At 40.5% G+C, this 21731-nt stretch overlaps 1 protein-coding gene across 6 annotated transcripts in view; it reads left to right on the top strand.

The window, feature by feature from the left end:
• The window catches only part of LOC138760645 (EGF-containing fibulin-like extracellular matrix protein 1), a 104791-nt gene that overhangs the window by 26401 nt on the left and 56659 nt on the right, over nucleotides 1-21731 (top strand). For 2 of the 6 annotated variants that reach the window (XM_069931495.1, XM_069931496.1), the window contains exon 3: nucleotides 17336-17376. The exons of 2 other annotated variants lie outside the window; for them this stretch is intronic. In XM_069931495.1, coding sequence (XP_069787596.1) covers nucleotides 17336-17376 — 41 coding nt within the window. Of the gene's footprint in view, nucleotides 1-13481; nucleotides 13580-15599; nucleotides 15768-17335; nucleotides 17377-21731 lie in introns of all 6 variants that reach the window. 2 more of the 6 variants (XM_069931493.1, XM_069931494.1) reach the window with 2 other exon arrangements.

The following is a 21731-nucleotide window of genomic DNA, read 5'->3' as shown; positions in this document are numbered from 1 at the left end:
CCAGTCTCTCCAATGTAGAGAAGGCCACAGAGGGTGCACCGGATGCAGTAAATGAGTACTTTGGAGGTTCAGGTGAAGTGTAGCTTCATCTGAAAGGTCTGTTTGGGACCTCAGACCGTGGTGAGGGAGGAGGTGTGGGTGCAGTTATTACAACACCTACGACCACAGTGGAAGGTGCTGCGGGGCGAAGGATGGGGAGGGAAGAGTGCACAAGGGAATCACAAAGGAAGCAGTCCCTATGGAAGGCTGAGAGGGGAGGAGAAGGAAAAATGTGTCTGGGGTGGGGTCCTGAAGTAAGTGCTGGAAATTCCGACAGATAATGTGTTGGATGCAGAGGCTGGTTATGTAGTAGGTGAGGATGAGGGGGATTCTATGTTTATTATTTTGAGGGGTGGGGGGGCTAGGACAGATGAGCAGGGAATGGAGGAGATGCGGGTGAACGCCGAGTTAATAGTGGGGGAGGGGAAGCCACGTTGGTGGAAGAAGGCAGACATTTCAAAGGCTCTGGACGGAAGACCTCATCTTGGGAGCAGATGCGGCAGAGACAAAGAAATTGAGAGAAGGGGATGGGGTTCTTGCAGGAGACAGGGTGTGAGGGTGAGTAGTCCAGTAGTTGTGGGAGTTAGAGGGTTTGTAATGTCAGTGGAGAGTCTGGCTCCTGAGATGGAGACAAAGATCCAGAGAAGGGAAAGTGTCATCGGACATGGACGAGGTGAGTTTGAGGTCCAGGTAGAAATTGGCTGCAAAATTGATGAAATTGACAAGCTCATCATGGGTGCTTGAGGCAGCCCTGATGTAGTCGTCAATATACCGGAGGAAGAGTTGGCGGTGGGGGGGGGGGGGGGGGGGTGAGACTTTGTAGGTTTGTAGCATGTTTTGCTCCACAAAACCCACAAACACACAGGCATAGCTGGGACCCATGCAGGGGTCATTTACTGCATCTGGTGCACCATCTGTGGCCTTCTCTACATTGGACAACACCTCTCCATCCGCAACAAAAGTGACTTCCCTGTAGCCAACCATTTCAATTCTAAGTCACATTCCCAAGCTCACATATCTGTCCATGGCCCTTCACACTACCCCGCCCTGACCACCTGCAAACTGGAGGAAACGCACCTCATTTTCCGTCTGGGCACCTTCCAACCCTAGGGCATGAACATTGGGTTCACTACATTCCACTAATCATCTTGCTTTCCCCCCCACTTGATCCTCCCACTTAACTAGTCATTCCAGTTCCTACTTCCTTTCTCTCTCCAACTAGCTTAGACTTCTCTTCTTCCCCCCCCCCCCCACCACCTTCCTGCAGTTCCCCCCCCCCACTCCACCTATCATCTCCCATCCTCTCCAAACCATCCCCCCCACCTTTTGTTTGGACATCTCTCATGTTCCCCCACATCTTGATGAAGGGCTCAGGCCCGAAACATTGGTGATAAATCTTCGCGTTTGCTACATAAAGGCACTGTTTGATCTGCTGAGTTTCTCCAGCATTTGTGTGTTTTTTCACAACTACAGTGTCAACAGAATCCTGTGTTTTACCCCAAGTAATCAAGGATGGTAAGGTTTACACTACAATAAAATAAAGCAATACAAAAGGGTGTATTGATTCAAGGATATTCAAGGAGTGTGGGGGAAAAAACAGTCATAGCACAAAACATCCAAAACAGCAGAAATAATAAAAGGAAGTGTGGATTCATCACCCAATTATATTTATTCCTAAGTTATATGTTGTATTTTTATGTTACTGAAGTGATGCTCAACTACAGAGCTGATTCAATTAACTAATCGACTGCCTTCTGTTCCTATTAAAATGTATTCAAATGTGAAATAATTTCCAGATTTTAATTTGTTTTATATATTTTTTAAATTAACATTCATTTGATTAATAGATAATTTCATGCAGATGCGAGTGGTTTATTTTTCCAAACCAGCAGGTCGAGTTCTCTAGCTGAGTGTTTTTGAACATTTTTATGCAGGGCCATTGCGTGATGAAACTTGGACTCGAAGGGCCTTTTAATGTTGACATCATTGAAAAATCTGGAGTTATTTTATGTGGAGATTAATGAAAGTTCCCATGTGTGTTACACAGCCAGAACTTGTTTGTATGACCACATTTATCAGAGCCAAATTAGCCAGATAAACAAGGTCACTGGAGTATGAGTCACATGTACAGTAATAATTACATATTTCAGCAGAGCACGTGTTAAAGTAAGTTGAATTTTTATGGAATAAAAATAAAATGCTGGAGAAACTCACCAGGTCAAACAGCAAACATTATTCAGCAAAGAGACGAACCAATGTTTTGGGCTTGAGCCCTTCAAGGTACAAGTAAAATGTAGGCAGGTGCCTGAATAAAATGGCGGAGAGAAGGGCAGGGAAGGATCATAGGCCTATAGGCAAGAGGTAATCGGTGGGTAAGGGAGGGACTTTACACTGCAAAAATTACATGGTTTAAAATCTGAAATTCCGAACTTATGTTTTAGGTGTGGTATAGAGGTTGGAACATTTATACATTCAACCTGGCTATGCATGAAAGTAAGATCCTTTTAGTACGACTTGGCAGAAATTTTTACAAAAATTATAAAGTGGATTTTCTATTGGAACCAGAACAGTATTTATTGAGCAATCTTATGGTTATTGGCACAAAATTATCAAAATATCAAATACAGTTCATGAGGATTGCACGCCAGTAGATGTATTACTATTACATGGAAGTCCACTTTTTTTTCCTCTCTCTCCTCCCTCCTACTTGTTACTCATTGGATTATGGAAATGCAAAGTTGTGCCCCCCACCAAACTTGGAAAATATGAAAATCTTAGAAAGGAATATGATGCGTTTGTTAAAATATGGCAACCTTTTGCATCATATTGGCTTAAGGGTGTAATTAACTTCCCTGAAAAGGTTTAAATAATATAGTGAGGTTAATAGCATTGAACTCCTGAAGATCAAGATGTGAACTAATTAATGAAGACATGCTCAAACACCCCTTTTTTGGACAATTTTTTTTAATGTTAGCATTGTGGTGGTGGTGGGGGGGGGGTGGTGGGGGAGATTTAGGCAAACATATGAGACTAATTTTAAAATACTATTTGTATGTAATAATGTTCTACGAGTATTGGAAAAATTAAAAATATTCAAAAACAAAAGGAGGGAGGGCGAAACAGAAGATCGGGAGGGGTAGCTCTGTGAATAGAGAAGGAAGGGAGTGGAGACCGAAGGATAGGGAGAATGAGAAGTGGTCCAGCAGAAACCAGAGAAGTCAAAGTTAATACCATCTAGTTGGTAACTACCCAGATGGAATATTAGGTGTCGTTCCTTCAATTTACAGGTGGCCTTGGTTTCGCAGTGCCTGAGGCCTTGGACAGACATGTCAGTGTGTTTTAAGTAAATCACGAAAATCTGTAGACACCGTGGTTGAGGTAAAAACAATGCTGGAGAAGCTCAGCAGGTCAAAAAGTGTCCTTTATGTAGCAAAGGTCAAGATACACAATTGATGTTTTGGGCTTGAGCCCTTCATCAAGGAATGGGCAGGTATCTGAACAAAAAGGGAGGGGGGGTTGGAAAAAGGCAAGAGATGATAGGTGGGGGGAGGAGGGATGGGTAGATAAGGAGGAAGAGAGGGGAGAACTGGAAAGACCAGAAAGGGGGAGGGCAAAGAGAAGGTGGGTAAGTTTAGGAGAAAGCAGCAGAGAAGTCAATGTTCAGGACATCTGGCTGAGAATGCCCAGACAGAAAATAAGGTGATGTTCCTCCAATCTGTAGTTCTCAGGGAGGGACAGATATGTGAGCTTGGGAGCGTGACTCTGAATTGAAATGGTTGGCTACTGGGAGGCACTGTTGTTGCGGACAGAGAGGAGGTGCTGAGTAAAGCGATCTCCCAATCTGCGACCAGTCTCTCTGATGTAGAGAAGGCCACAAAGAGAGCACTGAATGCAGTAAACAAGTCCTGTGGATATACCAGTGAAGTGTTGCTTCACTTGAAAGGCATGTTCAGGGCCCTGGACCATGGTGAGGGAGGAGGTGTGAGCGCAAGTATTGCACTTCCTGCAGCCACAGTGGAAGGTTCCAGAGGTGGGGGTGGGGGGGAGTGCACAAGGGAATAATGGAGGGAGCAGTCCCTATAGAAGGCTGAAAGGGGAGGAGAAGGAAAAATGTGTCTGGTGGTGGGATCCTGTAGTAAGTGCTGGAAATTCTGGTGGATAATGTGTTGGATGCAGAGGGTGGTAGGAGATTATGAAAGGGATTCTGTTTGTTGCATCTGTGGGCACTAGGGGCCAGGGCAGATGAGTGGGAAATGGAGGAAATGTGGGTGAGGGCTTGGTTGATAGTTGTGGAGGGGAAGCCACATTTGTGGAAGAAGTCAAGATGTTTCATAAGATCTGGATTGGAAGACCAAATCTTGGGAACAGACGCACAGAGATGAAGAAATTGAGAGAAGGGGATGAAATCCTTGCAGGGGATAGGGCGTGAGGATGTGTAGTCAAGGTAGTTGTGAGAGTTGGAGGGTTTGTAGTCTATGTCGGTGGAATATGTTGAGATGGAGACAGAGATCCAGGTAAGGGAGAGTGTAATCTAAGATGGACTAAGTCAGTTTGAGGTCACGTGGAAGTTAGCTGTGAGGTGGATGAAGTTGACAAGCTCATCACCGGTTCATGAGGCAGCCTTGATGTAGTTTATATACTGTAGGAAGAGTTGAGGGGTCTTGCCTGTATAGGCTTGTAGCATGGATTGCTCCATAAAGCCCACAAACATGCAGGTGTAGCTGGGACCCATGCAGGTACCCATAGCAACTCCATTAATTTGGAGAAAGTGTAATGAGTTAAAAGAGAAGTTATTTGGAGTGAGGACAAGTTTGGTGTGTTTTATTCCATTTTACTGGAATCTTTATGGAGTTGGATAAGATTGAGGCACATTACCTTATAATTGTATATTTTCTATTTGGGACTCCAACAGAATTAAGTACTTAATTTTCTTCCATTTTTGAGAATTTTCATCAAGCATTTTTTTGTATCCTTCATGCATTCCACCTGATATTGGGAGCAACAGAATGTATTCTCTTGCACACTGAGCAAAATATTGAACAATACAGGAAGAAACCCTTTTGACCCACTGTCTGCACTGAACATGATGCCAAACTAAACTAAAAAATCTGCTGCTTGAACATGCTACATTTGATAAGTTTCTGCACAGAAGACTCGCGTACAAACTTAAAAAGCATGGTATTAGGAGGTATGGTATTAAGGTGGATAGAGAATTGGTTGATGGACAGGAAGCAAAGAGTAGGTATAAATGGGTTCTTTTCGGAATGGCAGCCAGTGACTAGTGGGGGTGGTAACTTCTTAAGGGGGGCCATTCTTTCTGGGTCGGGGCGGATTTTGCCCTTGTGGACAATGTAGCCCAAACTGGGTAGCTCTGTTACATTAAACACACATTTGCCCTCGTTAAATGTAAGGTTGAGTTCTTTAGCTGTTGCTAAAAATTTCTTTTAAGTTGTTGTCGTGCTCAGCCTGTTTTCTCACAGATAGTGACATTATCCAGATAGGGAAACATACCCTGTAACTCATACGTCCTAACAATCCATTTCCCTTAGAAACACACACACCATTAGTGACCCCAAAAGTTACCCTTTTAAACTGGTATAAACCCCCCCCCCCACCCCCATCAGCCTCAAAAGCCCTATAGGGCCGTTCCCTTTCTGAGTTTTAAGAGTGCTTTATGATGTTTTCTAGTTTGTAGCCCTGCTATTGAATTGGGAGAATTTATTTAAGTCCAAATGTATCTATGGACCCCATGAATCATTTGTCAACAAGAAAATAAAAAACAATTCTGAGTCCAGAGGCTGACTTTCATGTCGTACTTTGAAGGCTACCAAGCCACTCAGAAACAATTTCCTCCTTGTGAAACAAAAGAAAAATTATTGTAGGAGCTTATCCAATTTGCACCAAAATAATGGCAAATCTCTGGTGTGGATCGCTATTTTGATGTAGCGTTCCAGGAAATTGTGATGTGAGCTGCTTATGCCTTGCCGTAATTTGCTGGAACGTTTGCACTGCTCCACAGAGACCTTGATCAAAAAAGTTATCAGCTAATTTTCTGACGTTCTAGTCCTGTAAAGTCAATAGCAAGTTTAAGTTTGTTGAACTAAGGCAAAAAATTACGTCATTGCAGAATAGAACCATGGTGGTTAAATTCCATAATCACTCTTTGTTTATCATTCATGACTGAGTGTAGACAGCAGCTGGAAATAGATGATGACTGGGAAGCACATTCTGTTCAGAAGCCACTCCAAAAACAGAAAGTCTTCTTCATGCCAAATGATATACTTCTGCAATAGTATCAGTTCATTAATTTAATGCTGTCACACCTAGATATTCTGTGCTATCTCCTATGTCCTATTTACATGGGTTTTGTCAAAGAGTTTGTAGGAGGAGGTCTGTTCTTAAGCGTGTGATTAATCCATCCTAAAATGACTACATTGCTGGATGTCAGGCCAGTATTTGGGAGAAATAAGAATCTTCTTCTTTGGCAGAATCTCAGGATTGAGAATGCCTTGCCTCCACTATGATATGGGAGTTCTGTGATGTCTAATGAGGGCAACATACGAACTGTTGATTCTTCCACAAATGGGACATGTGGTAGCAGATTGGGTGTTTGTGTGCTGGTGAGTTCCTCTTGACTCTTCTGCAAAGTTTCTAAATGCACTGAATGCATAGCCTCATGGTTCACATTACTTTTTTTTCTTTCACCACTTTAATTGGTTGTGGGCCAGTGGTTCCCAGGAGTCGATGGGATATTTGTATTATCATCGTGGAAGCCTCAAACCTATCCTTGAATCTTTACTTGTATCTGCTTAATAATCTCCTCCCATGGCAAACCACAGAATAGAGTGTCTGCTTCTGGAGACTAGTGCAAAGCATGCAAAATTTTGTGACCTGCCTCCCATTGCTGACTGATCGTGATTAGGATCTTGAACCTGGCACTGATGGGCAGGGAAAAGTTTGCATACTCTTTTTTGGTTATCCTTCCAGTGGTTTTGAGGATACAAATATTAGCAAAACATTTCTCAGTGCCTTGAGATGTATGTTCTGGGAAGTTCTGGTCTCAAGTATTTGAGACAGGAGGAATTACTGCTGCAGCAAAAGTAAGAATAACCAAGTTTTTACTTTCAAAGTTTACGTAAAAACAAACCAAAGAATGAATAGCATTACATACTGTATTGAAATGCACATTTTCATCAATTAGCATATATAGGTTGAGGATAATTAGATACCTTTTGTTCAGCTTTGAGAGTGAAGGAAGAATTCAAATAATAGCTTTCTAACCACATAATGATGAATAACTATCTAGTTTCACTTTAATTTTATTGTACCTTTAACTCTGTCTCATCCAATACCCATGTACAGTTTTATCTCCTGCCAGGCAAGAATCTTGAAAAATGTCAACTCATCCAAAATCCTTCCTTCTCCAGCTACTTTTCTTTGTTTCTTGATCCTCCAATGCCTCTTATTTAAAATTCTCATCGTGTTAATGTCCCTTTAGTTTGCCTCTTCCTATCTCTGTGGTTTTTTTTTTCAAATCTTTGATTTACCTGTGTCTTCAGGTGCATGATCATTAACATTCTGCAATACAAATTCTATACCTATCCACCTTGCTATTTTCTTTCCCTCATTTAAAAATAATATACTTTTGGCCAAGCATTCAGGATAGTCTTTCTTAAGCTATACAGATAATTTTATCTAAATGTATCTCTGTGAAGCACTATTTTGAAGTAGCAATGTAAATGCAAGTTGTTAATGTTCACAAACCTACAGACCCCTGACATTCAAATAAGTCAGAGCATTAACTAAAAATTATTAACAGAAAAATAGTAGAATTGACTTCACTTTAAGAAGCAGATTAGCAAGGCATGTGTTTGGCCCTCGTTTGCATGTTAGATACCCCTGAGCCAAGCAATAGCTCATACAGAAGTTGCCAAAGAATATATAACACAGAAACTGGAAATATAAAATATCCACAAGGGGCCAGACTGGATGCATGCTAAATTCATCAATAACTAAAGCAGGAAATTAATGATGCTTTGTTTGATATATTTTGGAGGTCCTTAAGGGAAAGAGTGGTACCTGAGGACTAGAGGACAGCAAAGTAATTCATTTATTCAAAAAGAAAAATAATGTGGTAATTATAAACCATTTAACCTACTGTCTACATTTGAAAAAATGTGTAAGAGCATTTTGTGGCTGTGTATATTTAAAGTGCATGATGTGGGGAGCAACATGAAGCACTAGATAATAAAAGACAAAAATTGAACAGCTTTCATTTTCATAGCAACTCTTATAACCAGAGAGACTGATCTGTTTAACACAATTAGATACCCTTGAGGTGGGCCATAGTTGTATTATATATAAGAGGATAATAGCATCATTCAGGGGAATGTGGTTTACATAAAACCTACGAAGGGCAATTCACTGTGTACTAATCTGGCAGGGAGGGTAATATCACCAATATTAGAACAAATGAGTGCAACACCAAAATAAAAATAACTGAATTCCCAGTCATTGTCTTGTATACCCTTGACCTTGCTCAGAAGTGTGAAAGGCTGCAACAAGATCTTCTGTCAGAATATCATGAGTGTAATTAAGTAGATATGATTTATCTTAATCTTGAATAGACATTCAAATCATTCCTCACCTGGAACTAATAATTCTTATTGGTTTCATACCTAAATAGTTAGCAAATGAAGTGGCAGGTATTTTACAAAGTGGAATAGCTCTAAGATTTGTACTTTAAGCACATGTAGAGGAAAATGTCCAGAAAGACCTCATTATAGTTTGGTGATAAATAAACCATGAGTGGATCATGAGATAGAGGAACAGAAGTACGTCATTTGGCCCATTTAGTTACATTCACCATCCAACATGAGCTAATCCATTCTTCTGTCTTGTCCCCATAACCTTTGATGCCCTGACTATTCAGATACCTATCAATCTCTGCCTTAAATACCTGGCCTTCACAGCCACCCATGGTAATAAATTCCAGAGGTTCACTGCTCTCTGGTTAAATAAATTCTTCCACATCTCTGCTTTAAATATGCCCACTTGTCCTTGACTCCATAACCATGGGAAACAACTTGGCTATATCCACTCTGTCCAGGCCTTTCAACTTTCTAAACACTTCCATGAGGTCTCCCTTCATTCTTTAGAATTCTAATGAGTCAAACATTCCTCATGTGCTCATCCCTTCATTCCAGGAATCATTCTTGTGAATCTTCTCTGAACTTTCTCTGATCCCAGTTCATCCTTCCTTAAATACAGAGCCCAAAACTTTATCCCAATCTCTGAGTGAAGCCTTACCAGTACCTTATAAAGCCTCAACACGACATTCCTGTTCCTGTTCTTGTATCCTATTCCCTTATCACCTCCAACTGTATCATCAAGTTTGCAGATGACACAATAGTCGTCAGCCTTATCAACAACAGTGATGAGTCGCACTATAGAGAAGAGAGGAAAATCTCATGACATGGTGTGAGAGTACCAACTTCAGTCTCAATGATGACAAGATAAAGGAGATGATCATGGAGTTCAGGGGGTCCAGAAATGACCATCCTCCTCTACACATCAACTACTTGTAGTGGAGAGAATGGAGAGCATCAAGTTCCTGGGAGCTCACTTAACTAGTGACCTATCATGGACACACAACATCTCCTTCCTTGTCAGGAATGTGCATCAGCAACTGCCCTTCCTGAGAAGACTTAAGCGGGCAAGGCTACCAGATACTATGATGTCAATCTTCTAAAGGATTGTGGAGCACTATCGGTCAGAAGCAAACACACAAAACCAAAAGACTGTACAATAGGCTTTATTCGACATAAACTTCCACAGAGCCAACTGTGAGGGGAGCTGCTGTAAATTCCGAGAGTGTCTTCGAAGGGACGGCTCAGGCTTGTATCCAAGAGGGTGAATGACATCTGATCGGGTGGGGCTTGGTCTATTCAGGTCAGCTGATTGACAGCTGGCCAGGTGTTGTCCTCATGCTCTTCTGCAGGTACAGAGGTTGGCCCCTGCAGTAGGCCAGTGGTGTCTCTCTTTTCTCTCTTTCTCTCTCTTTGGCTTGGCTTCGCAGACAAAGATTTATGGAGGGGTAATGTCCACGTCAGCTGCAGGCTCGATTGTGGCTGACAAGTCCGATGTGGGACAGGCAGACACGGTTGCAGCAGTTGCAAGGGAAAATTGGTTGGTTGGGGTTGGGTGTTGGGTTTTTCCTCCTTTGACTTTTGTCAGTGAGGTGGGCTCTGCAGTCTTCTTCAAAGGAGGTTGCTGCCCGCCGAACTGAGGTTCCAAGATGCACGGTTTGAGGCGATATCAGCCCACTGGCGGTGGTCAATGTGGCAGGCACCAAGAGATTTCTTTAGACAGTCCTTGTACCTCTTCTTTGGTGCACCTCTGTCTCGGTGGCCAGTGGAGACCTCGCCATATAACACGATCTTGGGAAGGCGATGGTCCTCCATTCTGGAGACGTGACCTACCCAGCGCAGTTGGATCTTCAGCAGCGTGGATTCGATGCTGTCGGCCTCTGCCATCTCGAGTACTTCGATGTTGGAGATGAAGTCGGTCCAATGAATGTTGAGGATGGACCACCACAAGGATCTCTATCAGAGGTGTCCTGGCTGGCTGCATCATGATGTGGTACAGTTGCTGCAGAGAAATGGATTGGACATCAATTCACAGGACCATAAAAGACTCAATGGAGTCTCCCACCTCCACTCCCATCAACGTGATATACCGGGATCATTGTCTGAAAAAGGTGCACAAAATCATTGAGGGTCCCTTCCACCCCGCATGCAGCATCTTTCAGCTGCTCCCAACAGGAAAAAGATCCAGGAGTGTCAGATCCAGCACCACCAGAAATAAATAATTTCTTACCATGATCATTGAGAATGCTGAATGACTAAAGGAACTATTCAATTTAACCATTCAAGACTCTCATATTAATAAAACATTATTTATTTATTTGTATTTGTAAATCCTAGAGGTTAACAAAAGTGCATGGCCGTACACTTCCCAACATTGTATTGATTTGCCATATTTTTGTCAATTCTCGTAATCTATCTACACTTTCTATCTATCATTAGGCTAAACTGTGATTCTGGGTTTTGAAGGGTAGGACTAAACACTTTAATATCTATTATAATTGAACTAAGTAATCTTGGTAAACATCCTGTACTCATCAGCGATATAGTGCTCTCCATTTCCTCATCACTATCTTTCTTTCCACCTATCTTTGTATCATCTGCAAGCTTAGCCACAAAGGCATTCATTTTGCAATCCAAATCATTAACATTTGACGTGAAAAGAAGTGAACCCAACACCAACACCTGCTGAACACCATTGGTAACCAATAGCCAACCAGAATAAGATCTCTTTATTCCCACTCTCTGAGGTGTAGGGCTTTGAGACCTTGCCGATGGGGGATGGGGGTGAGGCCAAAGATAAATTAGAGGAACAATGCCTCATATTCCAGGTAATTATTCAGTAATTAGTCAAAAGAAAATTGATTCAACTTGAATGGGATTTTGAAACAAATGGTGGTGAATTGAGATTTGGCAGATTGCTTTTTGTATGTTTATAAACTTAAGATGATTCACATTAGAAGCAGTAACAACAGATGTCTGTGTAATGAAAAAATCCTCATTTTAAATAGGACATTAACACTGCAGGAGAGGACTTTGTCTGAAAATGATGACGCATGTAGTGAAGATGCTTGCCTTTATTGGTCAGAGCATTGACTCAAAGTATTGGGATGTGCTGTTACAACTATGCAAGACATTGGAGAGACCACATTTGGAATCCTAGCGAAAGGAAGGATGTCATTAAGCTGAAGAAGGTGCAAAGAATATGGATAAGGATGTAACCGTGATTGGGGATCTTGAGTATTGGAGGCAAATAGTTAACTTTATTGAGAATTATAATATGAGATGAAAAGATAAGGTGAATGGTCACAGTTTTTTTTCACAGGATTGCTAAGTCTAAAACTAGAGGTCATCAGTATAAGGTGAGAGGGGAAGGGTTAAAGAGGACTTGAGGGTGGAATGGGTTGACTACAATTGCAACTTTTAAAGGACATTTGAAAAGGGTTAGATTGATATGGACTAAATATAGACTTTAGGACTAGATAGGTAGGTAACTTGTCTGGAATGAATGAATTGGACAGAAGAGCCTGCTTCCATGTGGTATCATGCTATGATTCTGATTGAGGACCACTTTTTGAAGAAGTACTATGATAACAACTTCAAATTCTTAAAAATAGAATAAATCTGCATTAATCATTTTCATGTATAGAGTCTTGAATCTAGAAAAATGGCCCAAAATGGATAACAAGAGCACTGTTAATGTTACCAAAAAAAAACTATCATGGAGAAAAAAAGTGGGTTTTTAGGAATATCTAATGAGGAGGAGAGGGAATTAATAAGCTCAAGAGGTTAGTTGGGTAATGCCAGAGGCCAGAATATATAGCTGAAGCACATTTGCAAAAGTGAAGTGATTAACAAAAAGGTTCCAGGGTTCAAAAAGCATAGCAACCTTACAGGACTGGAGATCACAGACAGGGAAAACTGGACCTCATCGAAAACTCAACAGAAAATGGACAATTTATTGGGAAAGGAATGAAAAGAGTATGTGGTTCTCTGAAAATAAATGAGCTCAGAGAGAACAGAGAATACAGAAAATAAACCAAATTGGGTGGTTTAGCTTTGGGGGAAGCCACCATTATGTCAACTTTCTGTACGAGCTCTATCAATAGTGTCCTGGCTGGCTGCATCACAGTGTGGTACGGTTGGATCAGAAGTCAATCCATAGGACCATAAGAGTGGCAGAGAGGAGTCTCCCTCCCTTCTATTGATGTGATCTACTGAGATCATTGTCTGAAGAGGGCACATGAAATCATTGAGGATCCCTTCCACCCTGTGCACAGCATCTTTCAGTAGCTCCCATCAGGAAAGAGATAAAGGAGAACCAACAGGCTGAGGAACTGATTCTTCCCACGGGTGGGAAGAACGCTGAACAACCAAAGGAACTGCTCACACTAACTATCCAAGATTCTCATATTCATGAAACAATATTTAGTTGTTTATTTGTATGAATACTTGTCCTGCATATGTATTGTTTGTCTGTACACGTATTATGTCTGGTTGTGCGTCTGCATGTTTTGCACAGAGGACCAGAGAACACGGTTTTGTTGGGTTGTACTTGTACAGTGAGATGACAATAAACTTGGCTTGACTTGGAGATGGTTGAATGGGTGGTCTTTAAGTTACATGCACTTCGAAGCACTATATCTCTGATGAGTACAGGATGTTTACCAAGATTACTTAGTTCATGATCAATTATAATAGATATTAAAGTGTTTAGTCCTACCTTTCAAAATCCAGAATCACAGCTTAGCCTATAATGGTAATACATTATTTTGATCAAAGTTTTTTTTCTGTTAGATGCAGGATTAACAGCTCGTACCTAAATACCCATCAAGTCTGGAGATGTGAACTTGAATTTAATCTTCCAAGAGAAAAAAAAATAAGATGCAGTGTTGGTATAAATTGTTGGTTGTATAATTTTGTAAAAATATTATAATGTAGCAGATTTGAGTTGGATCAAAAAGAGACAATTCTTTGTAATTTATTATTCATGCATTGGCATGCCATTGATAAGAGTTTGATTCTATTCTTTTATCTCTTCTATACCAAAGAATCATCATGAGACAAAGAAACAGTTATTTAGTCTTCCAGGCACAAATTAATAGAACTCTAAATAGCTCATATTTTAAAAAACAAATACCTCACAAGTTCATACAGGACATCAGTCATAACACAAGAAGTTTCATTGTGACTTAATATCAAGATTCTAAATGAAAAGCCAATTGATAATGCAATGAAAATTTTTATCATTATACCTACCACAATAGATTGTACCTGTCAAATTTTGAAAGGCTATTTGATGACATACCAAATCTCCTCAGACATAAGAAAGCGTTTGTGTGCCTTCTTCATTCTTGCCTTGATATGCTATCTCTAGGAGAGGTCTTCTGAAATATGGACTCCATAAACAATGCAAACTATGATCATAACTAGTGGGTCCGTGGTGATTTCATTCTCAGTGATGCACTGACTTTTTCATCAATTCTGCAGCTTACCTTCAACAGGTGTTCCAGGCTTTGCAATGTTTATTTACAAACCTAATGAGAAATTATTCAATCTTTGTTGCTTCCACTCCAGGACTAATGTCATCACAATCTCAGTCACTAAACTGTGGGTGACAGGCAACTCTTTTGAATAGTAAGTGGGTTCCACAAACCCACCAACTCCCAGTTGCCTCAAAGTGACCTCTTCACACCCTGTCCCCTGTTAGGATTCTATTACTTCTACACAATTCCTCTGTCTCCATTGCATCTGCAGGATAAAATCTTCCATGCAAGATCATCCAAGATGTCCTCTTTCTTCAAAAGAAGTGGCTTCCCTTCCACTACCATCAATTCAGCCATCACCCGCACATCCTTCATTTCTCACGCATCTGCCCTGCCTCCAGATGGAATGACATTTCCCTTTCTCCTCATCTACCACAAGCCCATCCCACATGCCACATCCAATATATCATCCTCCATAATTTCCACCACCTATAACATGATCCTACTACCAGACACATCTCTCTTTCTCCTCCCTTTTCTGCCTTCTACAGGAACAGCTCCATCTGTGACTCCCTCGTGATTCCTGATTCCAACATGTCTATAACCACAGAAAATGTTACACTTGCGCCCTCACCTCCTCCCTCATCCCCATTTGGAGCCCAAAACAGACCTTCCAAGTGAAGTAACTCCTTACTTGTGAATCTACAGGGGCCAGTTACTGCATTGTGGTCTCCCCTACGTCAAAGAGACTGGATGCAGATTGGGATATTGTTTAAAACCTTCATTCTGACTGCTGCAATAGCAGGGATCTCCCAGTGACAACCAACTTCAACTCCTGGATCCATTCCAATGCTGACATCTGTCCATGGTCTCATTCACTGCCCAACTGAGGCCACCCAAAAATTGGAGGAACAACACCACTTATTCCATCTGGACACCCTCCAACCAGATGGCATTAATTGACTTATCTAGTTTCCATGACCCCCTCCAACCCCCGGCCCCACCACCCATTTCTTCCATTCCCTATCCCTTTGTCTTGTTTCCTTCAGCTCTGCATTCACAGAGCTACGCCCTTCCCCCCATTCAATTCTCAGATTTTCTCTCCTGCCTTCCTATCTTTGTCCACCTATGCCTGTTGGCCTATGCTCCTCCTTCTCCTACACTTTTATTCAGGTGCCTGTCTGCTTTTAGTTAACACTTGATGAAGGGCTCAGATCCAAAATGATTATATATATTTGCCTCCTATGAATGATGTGGGACCCACTGTTTCTCCAGCAATTTTATGCATTTAACATTTGCATTAACATGGGTTCAGCAACAAAGCTTAAAGTGGCTTATTTGTCATCTGAAGTATTTAACAGGACGGGCCTTATGCTTAGTATGTGCAAAAATTTCTTCACCAATCTCTCTCTCTACCTTCCAACTATAGTGGAAAACTTGGACAACTTTGTATAAGGAATAATTACCGTTTCAAAGAAAAAAAAATTAAGCATAGTACATCCTGTTGTCGGGCATGATGGTGAAGGCTGAAACATTGGTGGCATTTAAGAGACTCTTAGACGGACACATGGATGAAAGCAAAATAGAGAGTTATGGGGTAGGTAGAGTTTAGTGCTTTTTTTAAGAAAGGAATATATGAGTCTGCACAACATTGGGGCTGAAGGGCCTGTTCTGTACTGTATTGTTCTATCTCCAGTATTGTGTGTGTGTGTTAAATTTCAAAAGAAAGTTTAAGTCAATTATCAAACCTTTCTGCCTCTTGTAAAAGACAGATTTTGGTAATTGGTCTGTTCAGAAAACCAATTTTAGTCTTGATCTGAACCTGACGTACGTGCTCTATTGTCCTGGATGGTATCACAATCTTCCCAATCCACCAGGAATTTCAAGGCACTGAATGGTCTATGATATTCATTCCATTTTTCGGACTTGAAATTTCTTCAGCAAACAACTTCTTCTGCAAAAGTGAATTATCTCCATCTCAGCATCAGTCATCTCTTTAACTGTGAGATGTCCCTTTTCTTGAGTCTCAAGATCAGCTGTCTTCTTTTGTGGTAGATCTCCTTAATGGATGTTACCTGATTGAAATTGATCAGGAACATTGCTTGTTTGTTTATTCTTTCTATGATTCAGAAACCATCTTTTAAATCTGAGCATCCATGTTGTTGTCTTTTACAAATGATTCCAAGTTGAGAATTAATGGATTAAGCAAGGAACTGTATCCATTTGTTCAGACATTATCTGAACAGCATTTGCAGATTTACTCCTGATTTCAGGGTCTTCTGGTAAAATTTATTTTAATTTATCAGGATTGTGAGGCCACTCCTTTTGAGGCCGCAAAAGAAACTGAGGCTCGTTTTCCCTCATTTCTTTCTTCAAAAAAAACATTCAAACCTCGAAGCCGGATCAGCAGGATTGTTTAAACTGCATTAACATATCACCACTGTATTGGATGTGAGACTTTATCAGTTTCAGTGATTCTGTTAGCCACGAAAGTTCAAAAACTTGTAATTTTATTGTGAATATATCTGAGCACAGAAGTGCTATCAGTCCAAAATATGGAGTCTGTTAGTTTCATCTGCAACTCTCTTTTCAACGTTGTGTCCATTCTGCTCGCCAAGGTAGCAGCCGAAAACTCCTTTCATAGTGACTGGTTTCAATGGAGCCACTCTGGCCTTTCCCATTGCAAAACCACGATGTGCTTGATCCTTTATTATGCAGTAACAGGTAACTAACAATTCCATAAACGTCTTCACGTGCATCAGCAAAGTGATGCAATTCGGCAGATGTTACAGTTCAAAAATTTGTGGGCTTGAAGCATCTGTCAATCTTGAAGTCTTCTAGCTTACGAAGATCCTGATTCCAACACGTCCATTCCAGTACAATGGAATCTGGTATTTCATCATCCCAACCAATCCCCTTCCTACACAAATCTTGCAGGGTCTTCTTGGCAGTTAGGACAACTGGTGCCAATATTCCTAGAGGATCATGTATTGAACTGACTGTTGATAGAAATATCCCTTCTTGTGAGTGTTCAGTCTTTCAAAATTATTTTGAACTTAAAGATGTCACATTGAACACACCATTATACACCTAACACCCTCTCAACAGGAAGGTTGTCATGGACTAAGTCCAAATCCTTAATTTCTTTTGCCTTCTCTCTTTCAGGCATGGCTGTCAATACCTAGCGACTGTTACTTGTCCATTTTGTAAGTAGAAAGCCTCCTTTGTGGCAGATCACTCTTAACTCATGAGAAAGAGCTATTGCTTCTTTAACTGTTGCTGCAGAAGTGAGACAGTCATCCACATAAAAGTTATTCCTGATGGAATAGTTTTAGTGCTAAATTTTTCCATATTGTCCTCAGGACCCATCCTAAAGGCAAAATTTGCACAACTTGATGATGAAGTCACTCTAAATAGATGGTCTGTCATTCTGTATTCCATCATGTTCTGACTGTAGTCTCCATCAGGCCACTAAAGGAAATCCAATTTCCAACTTTCTATTGTCTTAAATTCTGTCTTTTATTGACTAAAATTTGTAGCAACTATTTTCCTTTATAATCACTTACAGAAATTAGAATGTCGTTGTTATCTATGACTCATTCAAGCAAATCTCTACTAAAGTTGAGTTAAGTTTTCCACAGTTTATTAAACATTATATTATTATAAGCCATTAAAACTTTGTTAGACAATTCTAAAACTATGATTAAATGGTCAATAAAAGTTGTCGGAACTCTTCTAATGTTTGCATTTTTGTAAAACAAAGAAAATCAAACTGAACATTTATTTCAAACATGCAGAGAAAACTTGCTCTAACCTTGAAGCAAAGACGATACTAGGAAATACCATGAAATATGTCAACATCTACTGGCTAGTTGCAGAATTTGCTTTCAACTTGCATTTTAACCCTTACAGATATTTCTAATCAACTAAAATCAATGTCATACTGCATAATTGCCCTTACCAAAAGTGATCTGCAGGGACATTTAATTCAAAATAAATAGGGAGACCTATAACCTGTTTGATTTTAAAATAAATTATGTGGAGGATCATGTTAAAATGGGCAGCATGGTTAGCATAGCAGTTGGTGCAATGCTGTTCCAGCGCCATTGACTCGGGTTTGTATCTGGGGCTGTCTGTTAGGAGTTTGTACATTCTCCACAAGACTGCATGAATTTCCTCCGGATACTCCAGTGTTCTCTCATCCTTCAAAATTTACAGGGGTGGTAGGTTAATTGGTTGGCATGGGCTTGCGGTGAGAAGGGCCTGTTACCATGCTGTATGTCTAAATATAAAAGTTAAAAATATAGAATTGTATTTTTTTCTTTCTAAACAAGTTGAAAAATATGTTGAGGTATTAGGAACTAATTATACTCATTTATAGCACATTAAATAATGGGAACAATTTTGCTTTTTCTTCCAAATTTGGAGTTGTGCCAATTCATTGTTGATTAATCCAATTGTCTGTATTATTTTCTACCAACTTCTGACAGATCAGATGTAAATGGGTTTACTTGATGTGCCTAAAAGCTACGCTGGAAGAATGTAATGGTCAGGGAATTGAATTAACAGCCCACAGCTTCTGAACTCAAATCTATCCTGTTACACCATTAACTTAAAAATAATATGATATAATAAACCTCTGATTTATTGGCTATCACCAGAAAGAGCAATCTTGAAAGCTTCAGTTCTTTCATAAAAACAATTGATTCAGGAGGGAACCTGCCAGCCCAAACAATGCGGCCCAAACATGACTCCTGTCCAAACTATTGGAACAATTTGGAACATTAGAGTTAGAAAGTAAGTACTACCCATGATTGAGGAATAATGAGAAAACAATGCCAGATGTTCTTGCAAAATTGAGTGTAGTTTACTTAAGAGGCAGGGAAATGTGTGGGTAAATTCACAGGATGAATTCTATCCCTCTTTTATGTTTTGTGAAGAAATAAAACAGTTAACTAACCAAATGAATGGATTGAAACAGGAGAATTGGTTAAGAAAAAATTTGATTCTGAATAGTTGACCATGTATTCAGTCAGAAATAACAAATTCTGTATTTTGAAATATTTGGTGTTAAATCTGTTCTTTTTTTGGAGAAGGCATTCCATGAATCATCATGTATTTTTCTAAAAGTGTTTACAACTGTATATGTAACCGTTTATCAGTTTCAAACCTTTCTATCATGTACACCAGTGGTTCCCAAACTCTTTTTGGGCTGCCACCCCCTTGGCTCCCACATCCACACCCACACCCAGATACCTCTTTCTTGGTATTAGGTCTACTGAAAATTTAAAACAACAACTAATCTAACACTATAAACAAATGTATGTATTTCACAAATAAACATCCCAGCCTGTCACCGTCCCAAACAGTCCTGTCCCGGGCAGTCACTGTGCCCAGCTGTCACCATCCCAGGCAATCATCCCTACCCCCTCCTCACCTAACAGATAGCACACGATGAGCATTGCGGGCTAAGTTTGCCGGAAACATTCGGACCATCCCCTTTTTCTTCATCGCCCCCTTGGATCTTTCCCCCATCCCCGGGGGGGGGGGGGGGGGGGGGCGGCACCACACACTTTGGAATTGACTGGTGTATACTAAAAAAATGTGGATCTAGATTTGAATTTTCAATTTCATAATATCCTTGCCACTATGTGAATCCACTTATCACAGAGAAGAATAATTGGAAACAATTGTCTTCATAATTGTAATTGCTCCTATTTCATTGTTAGTTGATCAAGAATGTGACCGAAGTAAAAGATGATGAATAAAAAAAACAATCTGCCATACAAATGTTTATATGTTCCTGAAGCTAAAGAAAGATTCCATAGCAGCTAACAATAATGGATCTCCACCACTATTATTGAAATTTCACATCACTTTACAAGAAGAGATCAGATTAATTAGAGCAAGCAGTAACTCTAGCCAGACATGATAAATTCCTAGGGATCTACACTGCATGCTTTCCCCATTGCCACCTTCAGCAACATCCTGCTTATTGTCATAAAATAAAAGCTAAATGAAAGACCACCAGTGGTGAAAGAAAACTCTCTCTGGCCTCTGAATACAAGAATGTGAATGTTGAAAAGATGTCAAAACAAGCAGATGAGTGGTGACAATGATGTCACAACTTTGAAAAGCATATTGCACACTATGGGCTTTTGATTTTTTAAGAGATAACAGCGGTTGAATTGGATTGTCTGTGTATAAAATTTACAGACTTGAATTCAGTTTCAATAAGTGTGAGAGAAGAAATGTAAGTCATATTGGATAAGAAATGTAATAGAAACAGAGACAGAAATGAAAACAAAAGCTTGAAGGGAATATTAATAATTATTATAACACTTAAGTGGCAGATAGATTTATTTGTCATTTCCTCAACTGATGCAAAAAACAGCTAAGAGCCAAAAAAATGAATTCTTAAAAGTAGTGAAGAAATGTTGCTGGCAGAAGATTGAAATCCAGAGCCAGGGCTGATGGAGAGAGATAAAAACTTGTAAAGTAAGACCAGAAAATCTCAGCTGTGAAATTGAAAAGGTGAGAGGGGATGCCAGAAATAGGAGACCCCACAAAGAGACTGATGGAAAAATTAAAAGTATAAGAGATCTTTATCTTATAACTGACAAATCTGGACCTGCATTAGTGCAGCAAAAAAAAATAATTTAACTGTTTGATCTTTTGGCTTTATTAGAACCATAGATTCATAGAACATTAAAGTGCAGAAACTGGCCCCTTCTGCCCCTCTACTCTATGATCACCCATGAGGGTGATCATACCTTTCCCGTTCCTCAGCTCCAACCATATAGCCTCAGTAGATGAGCCCTCTGGTCTGTCCTGCCTGACCACAGCTGTGATATTTTCCCTGACAAGCAATGCCACTCCTCCCCCTTTCATGCCATCTGATTTATTGTGTCTAAAGTAACAGAAGCCCAGTACAATGAGCTGCCAATCCTGCCCCTCCTGCAACCAAATTTTACTAATGGCCACCATGTCCACATGCCAATCCATACTCCAAGCTCGTCTACAATACTCCTTGCATTGAAATAGATCCACCTGAGAACTATCCACCACATATAACCCGTTTACTTCTAACAGTGCATGCAATTTTCACATCATCTTTTCCCTCCTCCACCCCTCTAACTGCTCTCATACTCTGGTTCCCATCCCCCTGCAAATCTAATTTAAACCCACCGGAGCAGCACTTGCAAACCTTCCCACAAGGATTTAGTCCCCCTCCAGTTCAAACACAAACCATCCCCTCAGAATAGGTCCCACCTTCCCTGGAAGAGAGCCCAATAATCTAGAAACTTGAAGCTCTCCCTCCTGCACCATGTCTTTAGCCACATGTTAAGCTGCTTTATCCTCCTATTTCTAACCTTACCAGTACTTGGCAATCCTGAGGTCACAACCCTGGAAGTCTTGTCCTTCAAACAACCGCCTAACTCTCTGAACTCTCTTTGCAGAACCTCCTTACTCTTCCTACCTACATCATTGGTCCCCATATTGACAACTACATCTGGCTGCTCACCCTCCCTCCTGAGAATGCTGTGAACTCAATCTGAGA

This window comes from Narcine bancroftii, chromosome 4, assembly GCF_036971445.1.
Source record: "Narcine bancroftii isolate sNarBan1 chromosome 4, sNarBan1.hap1, whole genome shotgun sequence".
Taxonomy (NCBI): domain Eukaryota; kingdom Metazoa; phylum Chordata; class Chondrichthyes; order Torpediniformes; family Narcinidae; genus Narcine; species Narcine bancroftii.
The sequence above is the reverse complement of the archived record's forward strand: the minus strand, read 5'-3'. Positions and strand labels throughout refer to the sequence as shown.